General features: G+C 39.4%; 1 protein-coding gene across 1 annotated transcript in view; it reads right to left on the reverse strand.

The window, feature by feature from the left end:
- Nucleotides 1-556: 556 nt before the first annotated feature.
- Nucleotides 557-17,341, reverse strand: part of NOX3 (NADPH oxidase 3) — a gene marked incomplete at its 3' end in the record, with an annotated part of 37,169 nt that continues 20,384 nt past the window's right edge. Inside the window, exons 8-12 of the mRNA XM_010158927.1 lie at nucleotides 16,906-16,998; nucleotides 15,491-15,744; nucleotides 11,743-11,905; nucleotides 3,763-3,909; nucleotides 557-681 (exon numbers count right to left, since the gene is read on the reverse strand). Of these exons, the coding sequence (XP_010157229.1) occupies nucleotides 557-681; nucleotides 3,763-3,909; nucleotides 11,743-11,905; nucleotides 15,491-15,744; nucleotides 16,906-16,998 (782 nt within the window). The remainder of the gene's footprint in view (nucleotides 682-3,762; nucleotides 3,910-11,742; nucleotides 11,906-15,490; nucleotides 15,745-16,905; nucleotides 16,999-17,341) is intronic.

Genomic DNA, 17,341 nt, shown 5'->3' on the forward strand with positions numbered 1-17,341 from the left:
ATCTACTGCTGAACACAAAATATTTCAAATTCTTGCTTCAAAGGCTTTTAGGAACAAAGAAGCTTTTCTCAGACCACTAGCAAATCCACCAAGTTCAAATGAACTGTCTTTGCCAGCAGAGATGAACTAATAACACAACAGCATAATCTTGCAAGAGTAGCCAAATATTTTAGGGGAACAAACATATCCTTGACATCATAAGAAAAAAAATCACAGTTTATCTCTTTAATAACCATCTTCAAGGGAAATTAATGCTACTTTGTCCTTTGTGCAGAACAGTAATTGGATTGTGTGTTTCAATTATATCTGGACAAAGGCCAGGATATTGAAATACTTCTAAATATTAGATTTTCTTGTCCAAAAATTAGATTTTATTGGCATTCTCTTTCCGAGATTTCTTCATTAAAAGCTTCATTAAGCATAAATCTTCTTTCCACACAGCAAAAAACCTAAATTGTTTTAAAAGGGTCATTTAGAAAGATTTGCCTTCCCCTTCTCCCACTGTTTATGCTGAGAGAAGAGTAACCTCACAAGGTTAGAAGCCAACCTGCCTTACCTAGGATGGTTTTCGGCTAGTTGCTTGAACTCATTGTCCCAGTTTGGCCTTCCATAGCAGGTCTTCTGTCTCAAACCAGTAATTACGTCCACCTTGTCATCATAATGTAGGGATATATGAGTAGCCTAAAGGCAAATTTGCAAGATAATAATTTTAGAGTCAAAAATGTATACATCAAGTAAGAGGAGACAGCAGTAATACTGCTTCATGGTGAAAGTATTGATGAGGGAAAGGAAACACTAATTGTTTCTGGAAGCAGAGGAGAGGAGAAGAGAGGAGAGGAGAGGAGAGGAGAACGCTATTCAGGAGTTCACAAAATGACTAGAAGTGTAAAAAGCACTTCCCAAAGTGCCCGAGACCTCAAGGGAGTTCAAGCTCTTGAGATTAAGTATTGGAAATCAGTTGGTATCAAATAGCTGTCTTTACTGGTCTGGGTCTAAGTGCCACAGTCACTTTTACAGGCAGGCCTTAGATTTCTAAACTTCTTCTCAGCCTTTAAATATCTCACCCTACACTTCCTTCATTGCAGACTCCGAAGTGACAGTCACTTAAAGGCCGAGTTGGAGTTTAGGAAAGGTAACAAAAGTGTACTGTAACAGAGTTTGACAATAAATACTAACCATTACATGCACCTTAAGTAAGTCCAGAGCATTCTGCTGCTGATGGAAAAGGCAGCAGATGTACCGGCTTGGCAGGGGTAAAACCCTAAGTGATGTGACTCTTCTGCTCAGGTGGAGGTAGGTGCAGAAAGTGGATCAGCTCAGGTGAAGCACTGAACTAAGTGAGCTGCACAGCTCCCAGTGCCAAGGAAACAAATCCTGACTGTCATGGGCATTTACTGTCTCTCAGCTCCTATGCTACACCCATTACCATGCTATCTGAGTACTTCCCAGGTGCATTTAAAAACAGAACCACTGTCTCTCCTAATTGTGCTGCTACTGTGTAGGAGTAATACGTCAGTTTTCATTAGACTATCATTGTTAAGAAATTACAAGAGGAAAGCTAAGTTAAAAGATGGGCTTTGCATTTAGTTCAGGCCATAGTATGAGCTAGGCATCATTATCATCTCTTGCAGAACTGGTTCCTGGAATTTAGATCCATTTCCTGAGAGTATTATGTATTTCGTGTGCTAATGAGTATTCCATGTTGCTTAACAACTCAGTTATTCTGGTCAAACACAGTCGTCACAGGAGGTCATGTTTCTAAAAGGTTCTTCTTGTTAGTTTGGACCAATGTCATGGAGGACTTGGAATAGTCTTAAAAAAGACCTTAAAATGTTTGGTGAGAGTCGGATGTGGGGAACTACAGGATTTTTTAATTGTTCACAGAAAAATTGTGCCACTGAGCAGATGGACGATTTCTGTTCACATTAACTGTAACTTTTCCAGGTTTTTGGTGTTAGCCCTTCCTATTGCTTACAGCATTCAAGTTGCCTAGGAATCTCAGGGGCATCACAACGAGCAATAGGCTGAAACATGATTTCATGTCCAAGCAGAGGCAGGCATATGCCATATCTGTTTGACCATCTGATGCCAACAGGGAGTCTACAAAGAGCTCGAAGCATTGAACAAACATGTCTGAGGAGTAAACACCTGCTAGTAGTGGAGGGTTCACTAGAAATTGTAAATTGCCCCTCCTGCTTGGGTTCACCTTCATCCAGCTACTGGTCATCTATATGGTGAAACAGGGAGAGAACAGGCAGAATGTTGGTTTTGTTGCTTGCTAAGGGAGAAGTAAAGTAAAAAATCAACCAAATATTACTGGTGCTGAAGGTCAAATTTTGAGGAGTTATGATCTGGAACTTACTAAAGGTAAGTAAGACCTATAAGAGGAGGGAGATTTGTGGATCTCTGAAAAAGGTGGAACTGTTACCCAGAACAGTTCCCCAGGCTTGGTAAGAGTAGGAGAAGCAGCCACTGAAAAGCATTCCTGTTTCCCCACAGACCTCCAGAGATGGGATTTTGGGGGTGGGTCCAGGATCAAGAGCAGTGCCAGTGTAGGCAGGGAGGCCGTACAGCTTCAGGGATGCTCCTGTGTCATCTAACTGACAGCATAGGATAACGAGGCAGTGCTGGCAGGACGACTAGGTTTGAAGAGAAGAAGGAGGGACTTCAGAAAGATGCAGGGTGCATGAGTGAAGGGAGTCAGATATCCCAGCAAGAACAGTTGTCTCCCTTCCTGACATCTGGCCTGATGCTTGCCCAGGAGGGAAGTCGGATGAAGACAGTTGAGAGATGAGGGCAACTTCTTGTTTTTTTTAGGTTCCTCAATAGCTTCTTTCAAAACAGGTTTTGGGTAATACCCTGTGATATAGCTAATGCACAGTGGTGGTTTCTATGACATATTCATCACGGTGGGAGCAGATTTTTCTGAATACAGCTTTATGCACATACCTCATTACTTGACAGAAGCCCTAAGGAAAGCAGAAAGAAACAATGTGTTTTTTTGTGGCAGCAGAGGCAGGAAGGGAAAAGCTCTATGAATTCTATTTTTTTTAATCTCTACAAGACAGTCCTTCATTCAACAGAGATGGCATGAAATAAAACAGTAGAGCAAAGACATTCCTGTGAGAGTTTTTCTGTCAGGTGCCTAACTGATCACAGTATCATCTGAGTGATCCATTAAAAATAAGAGGGAGAGAAAATCAAATAATCTGGGTCTAGGTAAAGACTAAAAAAGTTGAAGAAAATTGACCCAGTCAAAGAATTAAGTGCCTTGAATTGGGATGCTCCAATGAAATTATAAGATGGCAAAGAGAATCAGAGAAAATATATTTTCAAACAACATGAATTGTTGCTAAAATGTTCTAAATAGAACAGGGTTGAGAAGTGTACTGGACATATACATGAACAACAAACATTATGCTATATAATAAGAGTAAACAGAACTAACACTTTTTATACAACCCTCCATTTCGAAGATGTGGACAAAATGTCCCTTCACAAGCTCCTGAAAAGCTCACTGCAATACACCTGGAAATCAGCACTGCCCAAGCCATGATTTAGGACTGGCAGCATCACTGGTTTGATTTCTCCATTCCTGTGTTCCTAAATGTGAGATGGAGACAGACAGCTTGGTGTCTTCATATTTACAATTCTTTGTCTCCCTGCTTCATCCATCATTTATTCGGCTGTTCCTGTTCCATATGTTACCATACTGGAAAAGCAAGGTACATTAACTCAGACTCATGAGAGTTTCATTATTACCTGACTTTCATCCCAGCCAGTAAGAAATATATGATAACTGAGAAAACCATTTTTCCCTTTTTCAGCCATTTTTGTTTCCAAATGGAACAGAAGATCAGCAAACCACTCAAATGCTGATGCGTCTCGACAAATCCAGTAAAAATAAACCTGTCAGATAAAAGTAAAGAGATTTAAGAAGAAGCAAATTTCCAGTAACATTTCCTAATGATTGGCTCAACTCAACCACATAGTGTGTGACTCTTCTCCACTGTAAATTTAAACATAATTACATATTGTTTTGATAATGTAGTTTCTATCTCTTAAAATTTTCATTTTCCTCTTAAACATTGAGTGAATATATTAATGTGCTAGTGAACACAGGCGATGTATAAGTTTCCCATCTCCCCCTGCCATCGCATCTCAACTTTGTCTTATAATACCTAACTACATTTCTTGCAAATAACATGATTATTCTTGGAAATTTTGGATTTATTTGCAGTTATATTTAAAATAGAATTTCAGTTTCATTCAGCATTGAAGCAAGGTATTTCTGTTTCTCAAGACCTTATGACATAAGTGAACAGTTGATGTGGTTAAAAGATACAGTTATGTTCTTCAGGCTAGATACCCTGTATAAAACAGGCTACAGAACACCCCTACTTTTTTTTTAAATATATTTCTTCTTTAAATTGGAGCATATAATTTCTCGAGAAACATGAAACTGTAATTTTAAAGTTGCCAAAGGGATAAAATGAACAACTATCCTGTGATTGGTTTTCTATTGGTTGAAAACCTTATCTCTATGAAAAATTTACTTTCCCCCCCACTCCAGATTTCTCTAACTTCATCTTCCATAACTGGATCTTGTTTTAGTTGTCTATTGGAGTGGAGAGCCTGTTATTAAATTTTGGTCCTCAGGTTGAAATTAGAGGCTGGGATCAAGTCATCCTATAACCCTTTCTATGGTAAACCCAACATTCCTGAGATCTGTCACTGAGCGGCTAATTTTCCATCCTTTAATCATTCCTGCAGTCAGTCACAAACAGAGCAGAGAATTTGTTTAAAAAAATAAAAACCAAAACCAAGCTAATTTATCTTGGTATAGGGTAATGCATACATAGGGAAAAAATATTTCAAGCAAGATGGTTAGTCACTGTCCATATGATGATGAGAGTTTCTATTTCAAGAGTCCTTGCTGTGACATCTCCAGCTGGATCAGGTGGGACTACCCAAACCCCTTTTTCTGCTCAGTTCTAATAACCGGCTGGCTCAGGGACGGTTGTGACCACTCCAGCATGTACATGATATATTGTCATCTATTGTGATCTATTGTCTTAACTACATACAAAGCAACTTCTAATTAACTATGTGTAAAAGACTGTCCTTCTGTGTGACCAATTCTGCAGAAACAGTTTCTGCTCACCATTTGTGAATGTCTTATCTGTGTACAAGTTAAACAATTTTACAGCAGGAACTTCTGCTGAATCTCAGAACTGGTGAGATGCCCCTCCCAGGATCTTAATCAACATGCTAAGACATCCAGTTGGCCTAGGCAGTGCAGGAGGTGACTTAGGGAGTCTTCAGGACAGTTGGGAATTCCTTCCTGGAAGCCTCCCTCACCAGTGCTGTGCTGCCAAGGCAGTTGGGAGTACAGCCCATCCCCAGGTTTCAGTTCAGTCCCTCATCCCAAGCCAGTCCAGCTATGTAGGTGACTAGACTGGGAGTTCCTCCATCACCCAGGGGATGAATGTCTGAAGTTCCCTGGGTGTCTGTCCAGGCACTACTTTGATGCCTGATTGAATCACAATTATAGGGCAAATGTGATTGAAATTCTTTTAACTCGAGCTCTGTAGCTCTTGCCATGCAATCCATCATTACAGAGGGCAGCAGACCTCAAATGGGCCTCTGTGGGCAATGTAATTTTGAGTGCAATTATTTTCATAGTGCCTCCAAAGAAATAATTCACAAACATGGAGAAAGCTTAAAAATGCACAGTTTCAGATGAAAAAGGAACAGCATGGAAGACAATGTATAAGCTTATAACAAAGCTTATGTTGTTTGGAATTTGTTTTATTGTGATTTTTATTTTGTTGCAAAATCCCTTAATTTCCTCCAGCCCATCTCTCTGCTCACCAGCCCCTCTGTCTTTTATTATACCTCAGTATCAAAGGTAATCTGGAAGGTCTGTTCCCAAGGCAATCGTGGGAGTTCTGATGATTTGGAAATTGTAGCCCTTTTCCATAGCATCAGTGAGATAAAGATGTGTATTAGACACATCTGAAGTGAAAAATCAGAGAAGAAACCAGAAAGCTATAAAGAGATTCCCTGAAGTGTTAATATACTAGGTTGTCAGACTTCTGGTAAGGTGGTGGGAGAAAAATGTGGTAACACCATGCTTCACTGGAGATTTGGTGAAAGAGATTAACAGTAATTTGAGATGTTTCCTAGATCTGAGTGTACTGTAAAGGACCATCTGTGGTTTCTGCAAGAAATATAAATGAAGTATGATCCCAGGAAACAGAGATAAAGCATTCAGGGTTAAGTAGGGTATTTTTACAGCCTAGGAGTTGGACTGTCTGCAGAACTTCAGTACCAAACATCTTGGCTGTTTGCTTTTTCCTCTTTTGTTTCAGTGTTTGCCTTAAATACAACCTCACTGCTTTACAGGGGTGTTGCTGCTGATTTACACTGGCATAGGTTATGTGGAAAAAGCAAGCCCACTGACATTATAGCATTTCATTTTTGTGACCAACAACAGTATTATTTTAAATTACCAAAACTAGATAAGATTTATAGCCTTAACCTTTATGTAATTTTTTTGTGTCTGAATCCTGAAGTCCGTGCTTGTTCCACACTCTCAACACCTCAAAAATCAGGCCACTAAGTGCTGTCAGTCTGTATCATATCACACTGTGGTGGTTGATTTGCAGTGAGAAATTTCTTCCCCCAGCATCTACTTGATTGTCTTATTCCTCAAGTCTTTTCAGCGGTTAATTTTATGGAAATGTATATTTAGTACATATGCTTCTAAATGAATAATGAAATAGAATCATAGAATCATAGAATGGTTTGGGTTGGAAGGGACCTTAAAGATCATCTAGTCCCAACCCCCCTGCCATGGGCAGGGACACCTTGCACTAGACCAGGTTACTCAAAGCCACATCCAGCCTGGCCTTGAAGACATCCAGGGATGGGGCATCCACAACATCTCTGGGCACCCTGTTCCAGTGCCTCACCACCCTCTCTGTGAAGAATTTCTTCCTGACATCTAATCTAATCCTCCCTGATTTCAATTTATACCCATTACCCCTTGTCCTATCACTACAGGCTCTTGTAAAAAGTCCTCTCCCAGTACCCTTGTAGGGCCCCTTCAGTTACTGGAAAGCTGCAATGAGGTCTCCTCGGAGCCTCCTCTTCTCCAGGCTGAACAAGCCCAACTCTCTCAGCCTGTCCCCATAGCAGAGGTGCTCCAGCCCTCTGATCATCTTCGTGGCCTTCCTCTGGACTCGCTCCAAGTGGTCAATATCCTTCTGATATTGAGGGCTCCACAGCTGGACGCAGTACTCCAGGTGGGGTCTCACCAGAGCAGAGTAGAGGGGCAGAATCACCTCCCTCGACCTGCTGGCCACACCTCTCCGGATACAGCCCAGGATACGGTTGGCATGTGCATGGTGTAGCAACTGGGAGCATGTGGGCAGGACTGGGAGCCAAGCACATTCAGGAAAGGAGGTAAAACAGCTATCCGATAAATTGAGATGATGTGGTCTTGGAAATGGGGGACTGGTTTCCAGAATATCAGGCTGTGGAGCTTGAAGGAGTGCTTTTAGCTGGTTGCAGATCTAGCTGTCATAGTAACAGCCAGTCCAACCGAATTGGGTCAAGCCATCTCTAGCACAGTTGTCTCGAGAAAGGATGCAGCTTTCTGAAGCTGAATAAACTCCTTAAACTCATCCCTGGTGTGGTTCTGCTGAAGCAGTACCCATTACACTCCCACTAAGTTTCACATTACAGGTGAAGAGCATTTGGTAATTAAGAAAGACTGTCATTGTAAGAAGCATTTTTGGCCATGATTATAATCTTGTAAAGAAAAAAGGAAGTGAAGAAAGATGGCCTATGGGCAAAAGGTCTTCTTTTCGCTTAGATCGAAGACAACTTCTAGTATAGTATGTTAAAATAAATGGTGTTTACAAAGAAGTCTTCCTTTCTTTACACTGACTGCCCATAGCATAGCACAACATATTACATGTATAATTAAAATACAATAAATGCACAATAAAATTAATCCTTATTAAAACTGTAGAATAAAGCCAGCATCAGTTCATTTCTATAATTAAACAATTATTCTGAATCCTATTTTTTTTTCTTGTAAGCCTCATACTATTAACTGACTGCAATTATTTAGGACCCTTAAAATCTGTTTTAGTTTTATGTTTCATTAGTCTCCACCCACCCTACCCCCATCGACTACATTCATCAGCTTGATGGCTTGCCCAAGTAAACTGTCTTAAATTTTCCAAGTGCTCTTTTTGCAAATTGAGTTAGATGCAGTATTGCTATTAATCAGATCTGTAATGCAGGGTTTTGAGTAGTCGCTTATGTCTCTAATACTCTGCTCCCTTGCAGAGGAAGCATATTTATCATTCAGTTTCCCACATCCTGAATTTTGTACAAGCAAGAGCGAGAGCTCTGTTACCTCTTTCCTGTAAGGTGAAAGAACGTACTTTGTAAATCAGCTTCCATCATGCAGAAAGTCATTAATAATTATCTGTTGATGACCATCTGTCTGTTTCTCCCCACTCCCTGAAGAGAGAGGTGGAGCTGCAACTGTAGTCAAAGCCAGCTTTTCACCAAAAGAATGTAAAAGGTGATGGAGGAGGGGATGCCCAGAGAGACACCTTCATCCCAGACTCGCTGCTCCCTCTTAGTCCCTGCAAAACTATTGCACTTGCAGCTGGGCACCTCCCTGCAAAACCCTAGTCTTTTCTGCTCCTGAGTATAACCCACCACGCGTGCGGTGTAGTGTACCAAAAAAGGTCAGAGATCTCCCTCAACCTAATTAATTGATGCAGTGGGCCACTGCGGGTCGAGCATGCAGGGGACAAGGATTTGGCAGCCTGCACCAGTCACTGACTTAGAGCTATGGTGGCAACAAACAGCCTTTCGTATAAATGCAGGACAAGGCTTGAATTCATACCCCTATATTTGAAGCAAGAAGCCTAAACTGTTCTCAAACACAGCTCAGAAAGATGGTTATGTTTGACAGCAAAACCGGCCCAGTTTTTAGGTCTCCAGATGAAGACATTTTGCGGAGAGGGCTGTGGGCTGAGGTAGAGCTTGCAGTGGAAGTTTACTGCAGGCAGGGACAGTCGGTCTCAAAGCAAATGGAAGAGGCTGGTGTTGTTCTCCTCACTGTATGTAGCTGAACTTATTGCCACAACTTACTGTGGCTGTGAACGCTCTACATGCGTTCAAAAAGCAATCGGAGAAATTCATGCAAGAAAAATGTACTAAGGGATATTAAATGCAGAAATGCAACTCTTGTGCCAGGACTGAACTGGAAGTTGCTCAAAGGTGAGAAGGTGTCCACTGAAGACATATCACTGCATGATTTTCTGGACTGTATACTTTTTCCCAGGTGTTCATGAAGAGACACTGCTAGAGACAGGATATTGGGCTAGATGGATCTTTGGTGACACTCAGTAGGACATTACTTACGTCCTTATGTAGGGTAAAAGAGAAAGTGGATGTTTGCTAATATTATCATCTGATGGATCAGTACAATTTTATCAATTTCAGTAGCAATTGATCTGAAAAATGAGACCACTAATATGAAAAAAAGATCATTTTATGCATAACTAAAGCCAGTAGAAACTTTCCAGCCATGACTAGTAGTAGTGCCCTTCCTCATCACAAAAAATGATAGGGAAATGAAGGCTCTAGGGCTATTTAGTTGTGAAGAATCAATTAGATAAATGTATACTCCTTTTGATTTGCTGGATTTTTTAAATTATACAGCTGCAGACATTATGGAAGCTATGAGTATTTATATCTCAACCATATGTGGGCAACACTAAGAAATATTAGTTCAATAAGCGTAATGATAGCTGTACTCAAATCAAAATGAAGTTGTTAAAAAAAGAAAAACCTCTTATTTATTTCCTTAATAGACATTTCTATGGTACTCATCATGGCAGAAAGAGAGTGCTGAATACTTTGAGGAAGATTAAATTATTTGTAATTATACCACAAGTGGAAGCTTTTAACCATTGAAAAAAGAAGTGTGGAGCTGCCCTGAGATTAATCGTTCTCACTAAGACGACTGCTAAATTTTTTAAGTAATGCTGTGAACTTCCCCAGCACCTTTCATCCAGGCTTTCAAAATATTTTACAGACACCGATGAAGTTTAGCCTCATAACACCTGTGAAAAATAAGCATCACTATTCCCACTGCACCAGTAAGGAAGCCCAGATATAGAGAAAGGACATAGAGAAATCATGATACTTTTGTATTTCACAAGAATTCAGAAAAACTGAACTCTGTAGCAGAAAACCATGGCAGAAGGCACCATGCATCTTTGCAGGCACACTTACCCAAGATTCAACCTAAGCTATGGATGAACACCCTGAGGTTAACCATACCCTCAATGCATAGTTAAATTCTGTTCTTTTCCCCCTAAGATAACAACATCAAGGACAGTAATAACAATTTTACTTGTATACATATAGAATGTAGATAGTATATATTTATAATGTGCATATACATCTATGTAGCTCTCTTTCCAGTGGGAAAGATCCTTCTGGTAGAATGGTAGTGTTTGCAAATGCACTTCTTTCCACATCTAGCACATATTTTCATTTTTATTTCCCTCCCTTCTCAGTGCTTTTTCTGCCTCAAAGATCCCTCCTGGCAATTTGAACCTGTCCTCAACACCTCAGTTACTAAAATCCCAGATGCTTTTTCAGTGGCAGCTTGTCATTAAGATGCCAGTTTTAACTCTCTTTCATTTAAAAAGATCTGCCCCTTAGACCTGCAATCGGCTCCATATGTACTGACCCTCTCAGAGATCTGTCCACTCCAATGCAATTTCAACATTTGTCCTTCAATGTGAAATGTTGAACAGTTCCTGATTCAGCTTTTACATTGGAAAATGAGCTAAAAGAAGCTGTAAGGTCCATAAGATACCACTTGCCATGGTGGATGGGGAAGAGAATATTTAATGCTGATTTTTCCTCTGTTGCCTTCCTACTTCACCCATTATCTCTACTTCAGCTATCCTCCCCCAGTGCTGCCTCACATATCCTTAGCAGAAGATGTGTAACAGGTTAGCAGATCAAGAGTATGTTAACCCAATTGGTGCCATCCATGCTTTAGAGACCCCAATATATTTTTTTCAACAAAATAATTAAAGTGGTTTGAAGCAGTAATATGCATGTTGATATAGGCATGTCATCCACAGCTTAAATTACTTTTCTTATTCCTTCTATGCTGGCTAATATCCTGATTTTGAACGGTGAGAAAAGCAGATAATGGTTACTGAATGCAGCAATATGGACTAGGACACACAGCCAAAGGGGCTGCAGAAAACCTGCAGCTGGACAAGGAGCAAGTGCTGCCCATCACTTCTGTCTGAGACAACCATGTCTCTTTTTTTTTTCTTTTTTTTTTTTTTTCCCATAGGAAAGAGAAAAAATTTCACCTCTAGCTCTCTGTCTAGCTATGAAAAAAATTACATGATCATCTCCAGTTGCTATTGAAAATCTGATTCTTCAGCCTTTACTATAAACACTGTGGCTAGGGATACCTTCTTCCTCAGGAAATGACAGTGAATTCAAGAGAGACTACACCACAACAGTCCCTGAGGCAGCTGCAAAGCAATTGACTGCTTCAGAGAGGGAGTTAAAGCACTTAAGTGAGTCTCTAGCTCTGAATTGTCTCTTTAACCTGGCAAAATAGGCTCATTTGTGGAACTTCTTGATGGAGCGATAAGCTTTCCCACCTACCTTCTGCAGTGCCAGTGCTGTGTTAGGGTTGCAGAGTTTGTACCAAATGGATTTTAAAATAGAAGCAAACGGTGTGACCCCAATTCCTGCCGCAATGCACACGCTCACTCGGTAGTGAAAGACGTCTGTGGTTGCAGATCCATATGGTCCATCCACGGCCAGTCTACAGTATCAAGACATTTAGTCAAGGGTCAGCCACATATGAAGTGACAGAAAAGTGAAAATTTATTGGGTTACATATTTTCAAAACTGAAGTTCTGTTAAAATAAAGGAGAAAGGTCATGTCTAAGCTGGCACACAAATTACCCGTACAAACACATTTCATTTTCAGTGGATGCCATTTAATAGCAAAGCAACTGTGTTTTTAGGAGATGAGAGAACAAGAGCACCCATGTGGATTTGGGGCCTGGCCATCTATTTAAGCATGCAATTGCAATTTTCTGGCTTTCTGAAATGTGATTAGTCATATAATTGCATGTCCAAATTTAGCTGTGGAATTTGCATATTTAATTATGAATTACTGAAAAGCATCCTGTTTTAGAGGTTTATTTTCTATATTTCTATCAAAGAGGAACAAATTACATTAATAATTTTGAAAAGTTCTCTATATGTGTTAAAGTAATAAAAGAGAAGGCAAGAAAGGGTCATCATATGCTAGGAAACTACCTTTTTCTCAGCTCTTTCTGAAATTTTTTCAGAATATTTCAGAAATACATTTTTGGCAGTGATACTATACTTAGTATCTGACATAAAGGCAAAATTTGTAAGGAGACATGCTTATTTATGTTACTGCCTCCTATAATCAATGTTGCTGATTCATTTTGGCCAAAAATAGAGATGAAAAATATTATTAAATAACCAAATTCATTCCTCTAGTGACATGGAATGTAAATACACATAGTACTTTGGAGTGCTCTGTCCAGTCTCTCTTTAAATAATGTAAGTGCTCTGGAAGATGGTTTCACTGTCTAACACCCAGCCCTTCAGAAAGTTGAGTTCTCTTGTTTCAGACATTCTGTTGATTTGTGGTCTTTATTGCATGAATCAACTTTAAAATTCGGCTTAGGTGCTAGAAACAAATAGCCAGACCTAGGAAGAATGAAATGTTTTAACAGGAAAAGAAAAGGGGCTCACCAAGCAATGGTACACACAAGTATAGGGATACAGCACATCTTAAACCCTATTGTTGCTTTCTTAAAGTGTACTTGAAGCCCTAGCAAACATTTTCACTTTCATTTATACTTGTCACATGGTTAATTTTTATTTCAGTATTCCAAATGCTCTCCAAATGCAGTAGCAGATGAAACAGCTACTCAGGGCTAACTTTTGAGAATCTGGCTTTAGATATTAAAAAAAAAACCAAACAAAAAAAAGAACCAGATTTTTTTTTCAAAATATTTATTATTATTCAGATTATTACCCAGTCCTGCACTTTTTGAGCATTTAGATCTTCTCTAAAATATGATTTATTTAAGGGTTGTATGTAAAGTGCCTAAGCAATGCTTTCAGGTATGCTTTCTATGTAGTCTAATGTGGGCTTGGGAGCAATTCTCATTATTGTTAGTAGATTGAGAAAAAAATCAATAGGGAAGGAATTTCAAGAGATTCTTTAATCCGTCTCTGTGCTACAATTATTTCTGAATCATTCCTTACAGAGATTTGTCTTGTCAGTCTGCTCCTAAGTCCTCAGGTGACAGAGGTACCATCATTGGTGTGAACACTTTGCTCAGAGGTAGTAAGAGAACTTAACTGCATACAAAGTCTCGGGGAATTAGGGAAGAGAAAGCAGAGAAAGTGAAGCTGAGTTACACAACCCATTCACTTGATCTAGAGAGGGTGAGGGAAGGTAGGAAGGCAGTAAACAAAACCTAATATGTTTACATTTGACAAGGGAGGAGTAGAAAATAGTGCTATAGACTGTTTCTAGCTATGGCGTGGATTGTCCATATTCTTTGTGTCCATCTACACAATTTCATTAGAAAGAAGCATTATACTTTTGCAGGAGGCAGGGAAAGTATTTAGTTTTGGAAAAGTAAGATTAGTGGATTCTTGCATTATTTTATAATTTAAAGTTTGCTGATCAGCATGGTTATGTAGTACTCCTGACTGTAAGAGTAGGGTTAGATTTTGGGAGAAAGTACTAAAACAGCAATTAAGTGAGCTAGAATCCCAAAGAAGCTTAATGCAGAACTAGATTATTTTCACGGGAATAGTCTGTTCTATGGTCTTATCTCTCAAATTGACCAGCAATCACAACTGTCTTTTCTGCCTTTGTAAATGCACGTGTATTTTATTTTAGTGTGCCTTTAGTAATTACAATATAGTACTTTATTTTTAGAACCTTACCTTATCATTCAGTTGCTACATGGCTTCTGTCTACTGCTCAGTTTCTGCTATGTGTTATTTTTTAATATAGTCACCAATTCAGTGTTTATCTTTAGACATTGAAACCTGTGAAAAAGACTTGGGTTTTTTGCCTTATTGCTAGCTTACCTATTGAAATATTCTTTTTAATATATTGCAGGAAAGCAACTGAATGATGGCATTAGGCACCCTAACAAGATTAAAAAGAAGAGTCTTTATATATGACAGAGCCGTTAATTTCAGCCCTGCATTGTGGCCAGCAATGTTCGATAACATTTTTCTCTTTCTCATTCTTTATGCTGGCTGTCAATCACTTTGGACCATTTTTGCGCCAGTTCTGCTGAAACGGCATACTTCTCATTCCAGTTGCCTTTAACAAAGGCAGAGTTTTCATTACTAATTCTTATTAACTGATATAATGCAAAGACTAGGCCAGACTTTCTTCTCTGCCCCCACATTCCAGTATGCTTCTGTAGCTCAGTGGTGTCTATAAGCTTTTTAGGGGAATGGTCTTTAGCATCCAAGTGCCGTTAAATTATATAGAAGTAGTTAAAAAAGTGCCTTTTGCTGTTCAGCTTTGCCAGGACTCCCTCATCAAAAGCAATTTTCCAAGGGTAAAATAGTCCCTTTGGTGCCAGGCCCTACACACTCCACCAGAATCAAAATGATCCTGTGCCAGTCTCTTTGCTGAAAATTTCCACTATGACTGCAAGGAGCTGCATGGTTTGAATCCATTACATACAGAGCCGGATGCTTAGCTGGTGTAAGTCAGGATGGCCCCATTAACTGCAGTGGAGCCCTGCTGAGTTACAACAAGGAAGCATCAACCTTTTGCTTGGATTAAGATGCCGCACATACAGGATTTGAATGCCAGTAAACTTTGTAAAGTGGAGCAGGGTTTGATCACTGGAGACAGAGGTGAGTGAGACTTCTGGAAAGGAGTAAGGTTTAGGCAGAAGTTTCTAGGGCCACAAAATAGCTAAGTAACTGAAAAGCAAAAGCTGGATGGGAAGTGACGGATGCCATCAGAGCATAAGCATACAGGCACAAAGCTAGCAGATAGCTTCCACTGTTGTTTTATTTCAGTTCTTAAGCGCCTATCTGTCAAAATGGGTATCTTTAGGTGAAGATACAGATGTTGGGGATTTAGATGATAGCGACAGAGACATACATATTAGTCATCATGTCTTCTTGGTAGGTGTTGGCCCAAGTTTGCGACTGTTTATCTGTAGCTTCTTTTACCATAATGGCATATTTATGGATCCAGAACTACAATATAATACTGTATCATAAAGAACACACAGAAAATTTAAAAGTTAAAATCCTAACATTTATTTTAAAATGTAGAATTAACATTTTAAAATTATTTGTTTGTTATTCAAACCTTGGTAACATCCACAATTCCTTGAAAGCTTTTTCCTCTGCTCCAAAAGCCTTGAAGAGGGCCGCAGTCCAATCCCCAACAACTCGTATGTGAACGCTCAAGAAATCTTCCTCGGGAGCTGAGGTGAGGGTGAAAGGGTGCCACTCCAGTTGTGAGACGGAAGGGCACTGTAGAAAGATGTATTGGCCAGGTCCCATTTTAAAGCCATGTTTCTTCATGTGAAGCTCAAGGACTCCAGAGGAATGAGTCACCACCTAAACGATAACAAAAGGGTCTGTTTTGTTTTCCTTCAGAAAGGCAACTGTTTGTATTAAGTTACCAGTGACTTTGCAATCATTTCTGCTTGAGTTCAAGCACAAGTTCATACAAACAGGGAAGCACAGTAATTTTTAAATATCTTGTAGATTATGACCTAAACTATATGTTGCAGTGCTGTTGCTGCCCAGTAGATTGAGAGCACATCCAGTGTCTAATGTGTCGCCGCTTGCTTTGTGAGTCTGAGAGGCAGAGGAAAGGCTAACCATTCGACATTTTGTCAGCTTTCTATCTCAGTAGAGCCTATGCAAAAGTATTCCTTAATAGACATGGAATAATTTTCCAGTTTTACTCTCATGTAACACAATTAACTTTTATGGGATCATTGTTGATTTGGTAAGAAGAAGCAAGCCCAGTGAGCTCAATTCTAATATACTTTTATTAAGAGGTAATCTCAGTTAAGCAGACAGTTTTTTATGTCACATATAGTATACTGAGATTCTCAGATCACAGCCATTCTGTGAAATCAGCAGCAAGGCTTATCCGACATACTTTTCCCCTCACATAAGATAAGCCTGTTTCTGATTGCTGGTTTGATATGTGTAGGCTCAGCTGCTTCAATCACAGCATTCCCCATCCATTCAACTATGACTTAAATAGGCTCTTAGCACACAGAGATATTTACAACTGGGATAAATTGTTACAGTGGTATTAATGAAGCTTTGACTATTTATACTAACTGATAATGTAACCCTTAATCTCCTTGGAAGCCTCCAGATTTGGAAGTAAAAACCATGTCCTACTGAAGTCGAAGTCCTGCAAAGACACATCTCTGCCCTACTGCAGTGGAACATGGTTTTCAGCTCAGTAAAAAGAGACACCCTCTGCACAGAGGTTTGTGTTACAGTGGTGTAGCCTTGTAAGTCTGGTACTTCATTCATCAACTTTGGTCCCACATGGAATATTCTTACGGGCTTGCTATTGGAATAAATGCAAAACCTAAAATCAATACTGGGCTGAAACCATGGTAATGATGGAACATCTGCTGAAACTAGGAGTGAAAAATGAGGTCATAATGTAAAGGAGTTATCCATAAAATATTAAAAAAGTCATTGACTAACTTTTTTTGTTCATGCAGACATGCAAGCCATGTTACATACCTTAGTAATGACCACCTCCTGTCGAAATCTCCAAAATCTAACAACTCTTTCACAGATATACAGCGCTATAGGACTTAAAACCCACTTCCAAGCCTGCAGAAAGTTGCATGTTAAAAAAAAAAAAATTTTACTTTCCAGAAAAATATTCTGAATTTCTGGTTTAAATCAGTAGGTAGTCTAAAATAAAATTATTTGATTTCTCTTATGTGATTCTTGGTTTGCCTTTCTCAAGAGAATATTTCTGTTGGTAATGTAGCAGTTCTGACTTTCTTTTGGAACAGACATATGTGACTCCTTCACAGACGTCCTCCAAAAGCACTGCTAATATCTATCTGTATTCTGGCCAAGAAGAGTACTTTAAAATCTTTTCCTACTAAAAGGCAAAAGGATTACTATGTTTAGGTGTTACATATAGACATCTTTGGACCTGAATATA

This window comes from Eurypyga helias, unplaced genomic scaffold (genome assembly GCF_000690775.1).
Source record: "Eurypyga helias isolate BGI_N326 unplaced genomic scaffold, ASM69077v1 scaffold22729, whole genome shotgun sequence".
In the NCBI taxonomy this organism is placed as follows: domain Eukaryota; kingdom Metazoa; phylum Chordata; class Aves; order Eurypygiformes; family Eurypygidae; genus Eurypyga; species Eurypyga helias.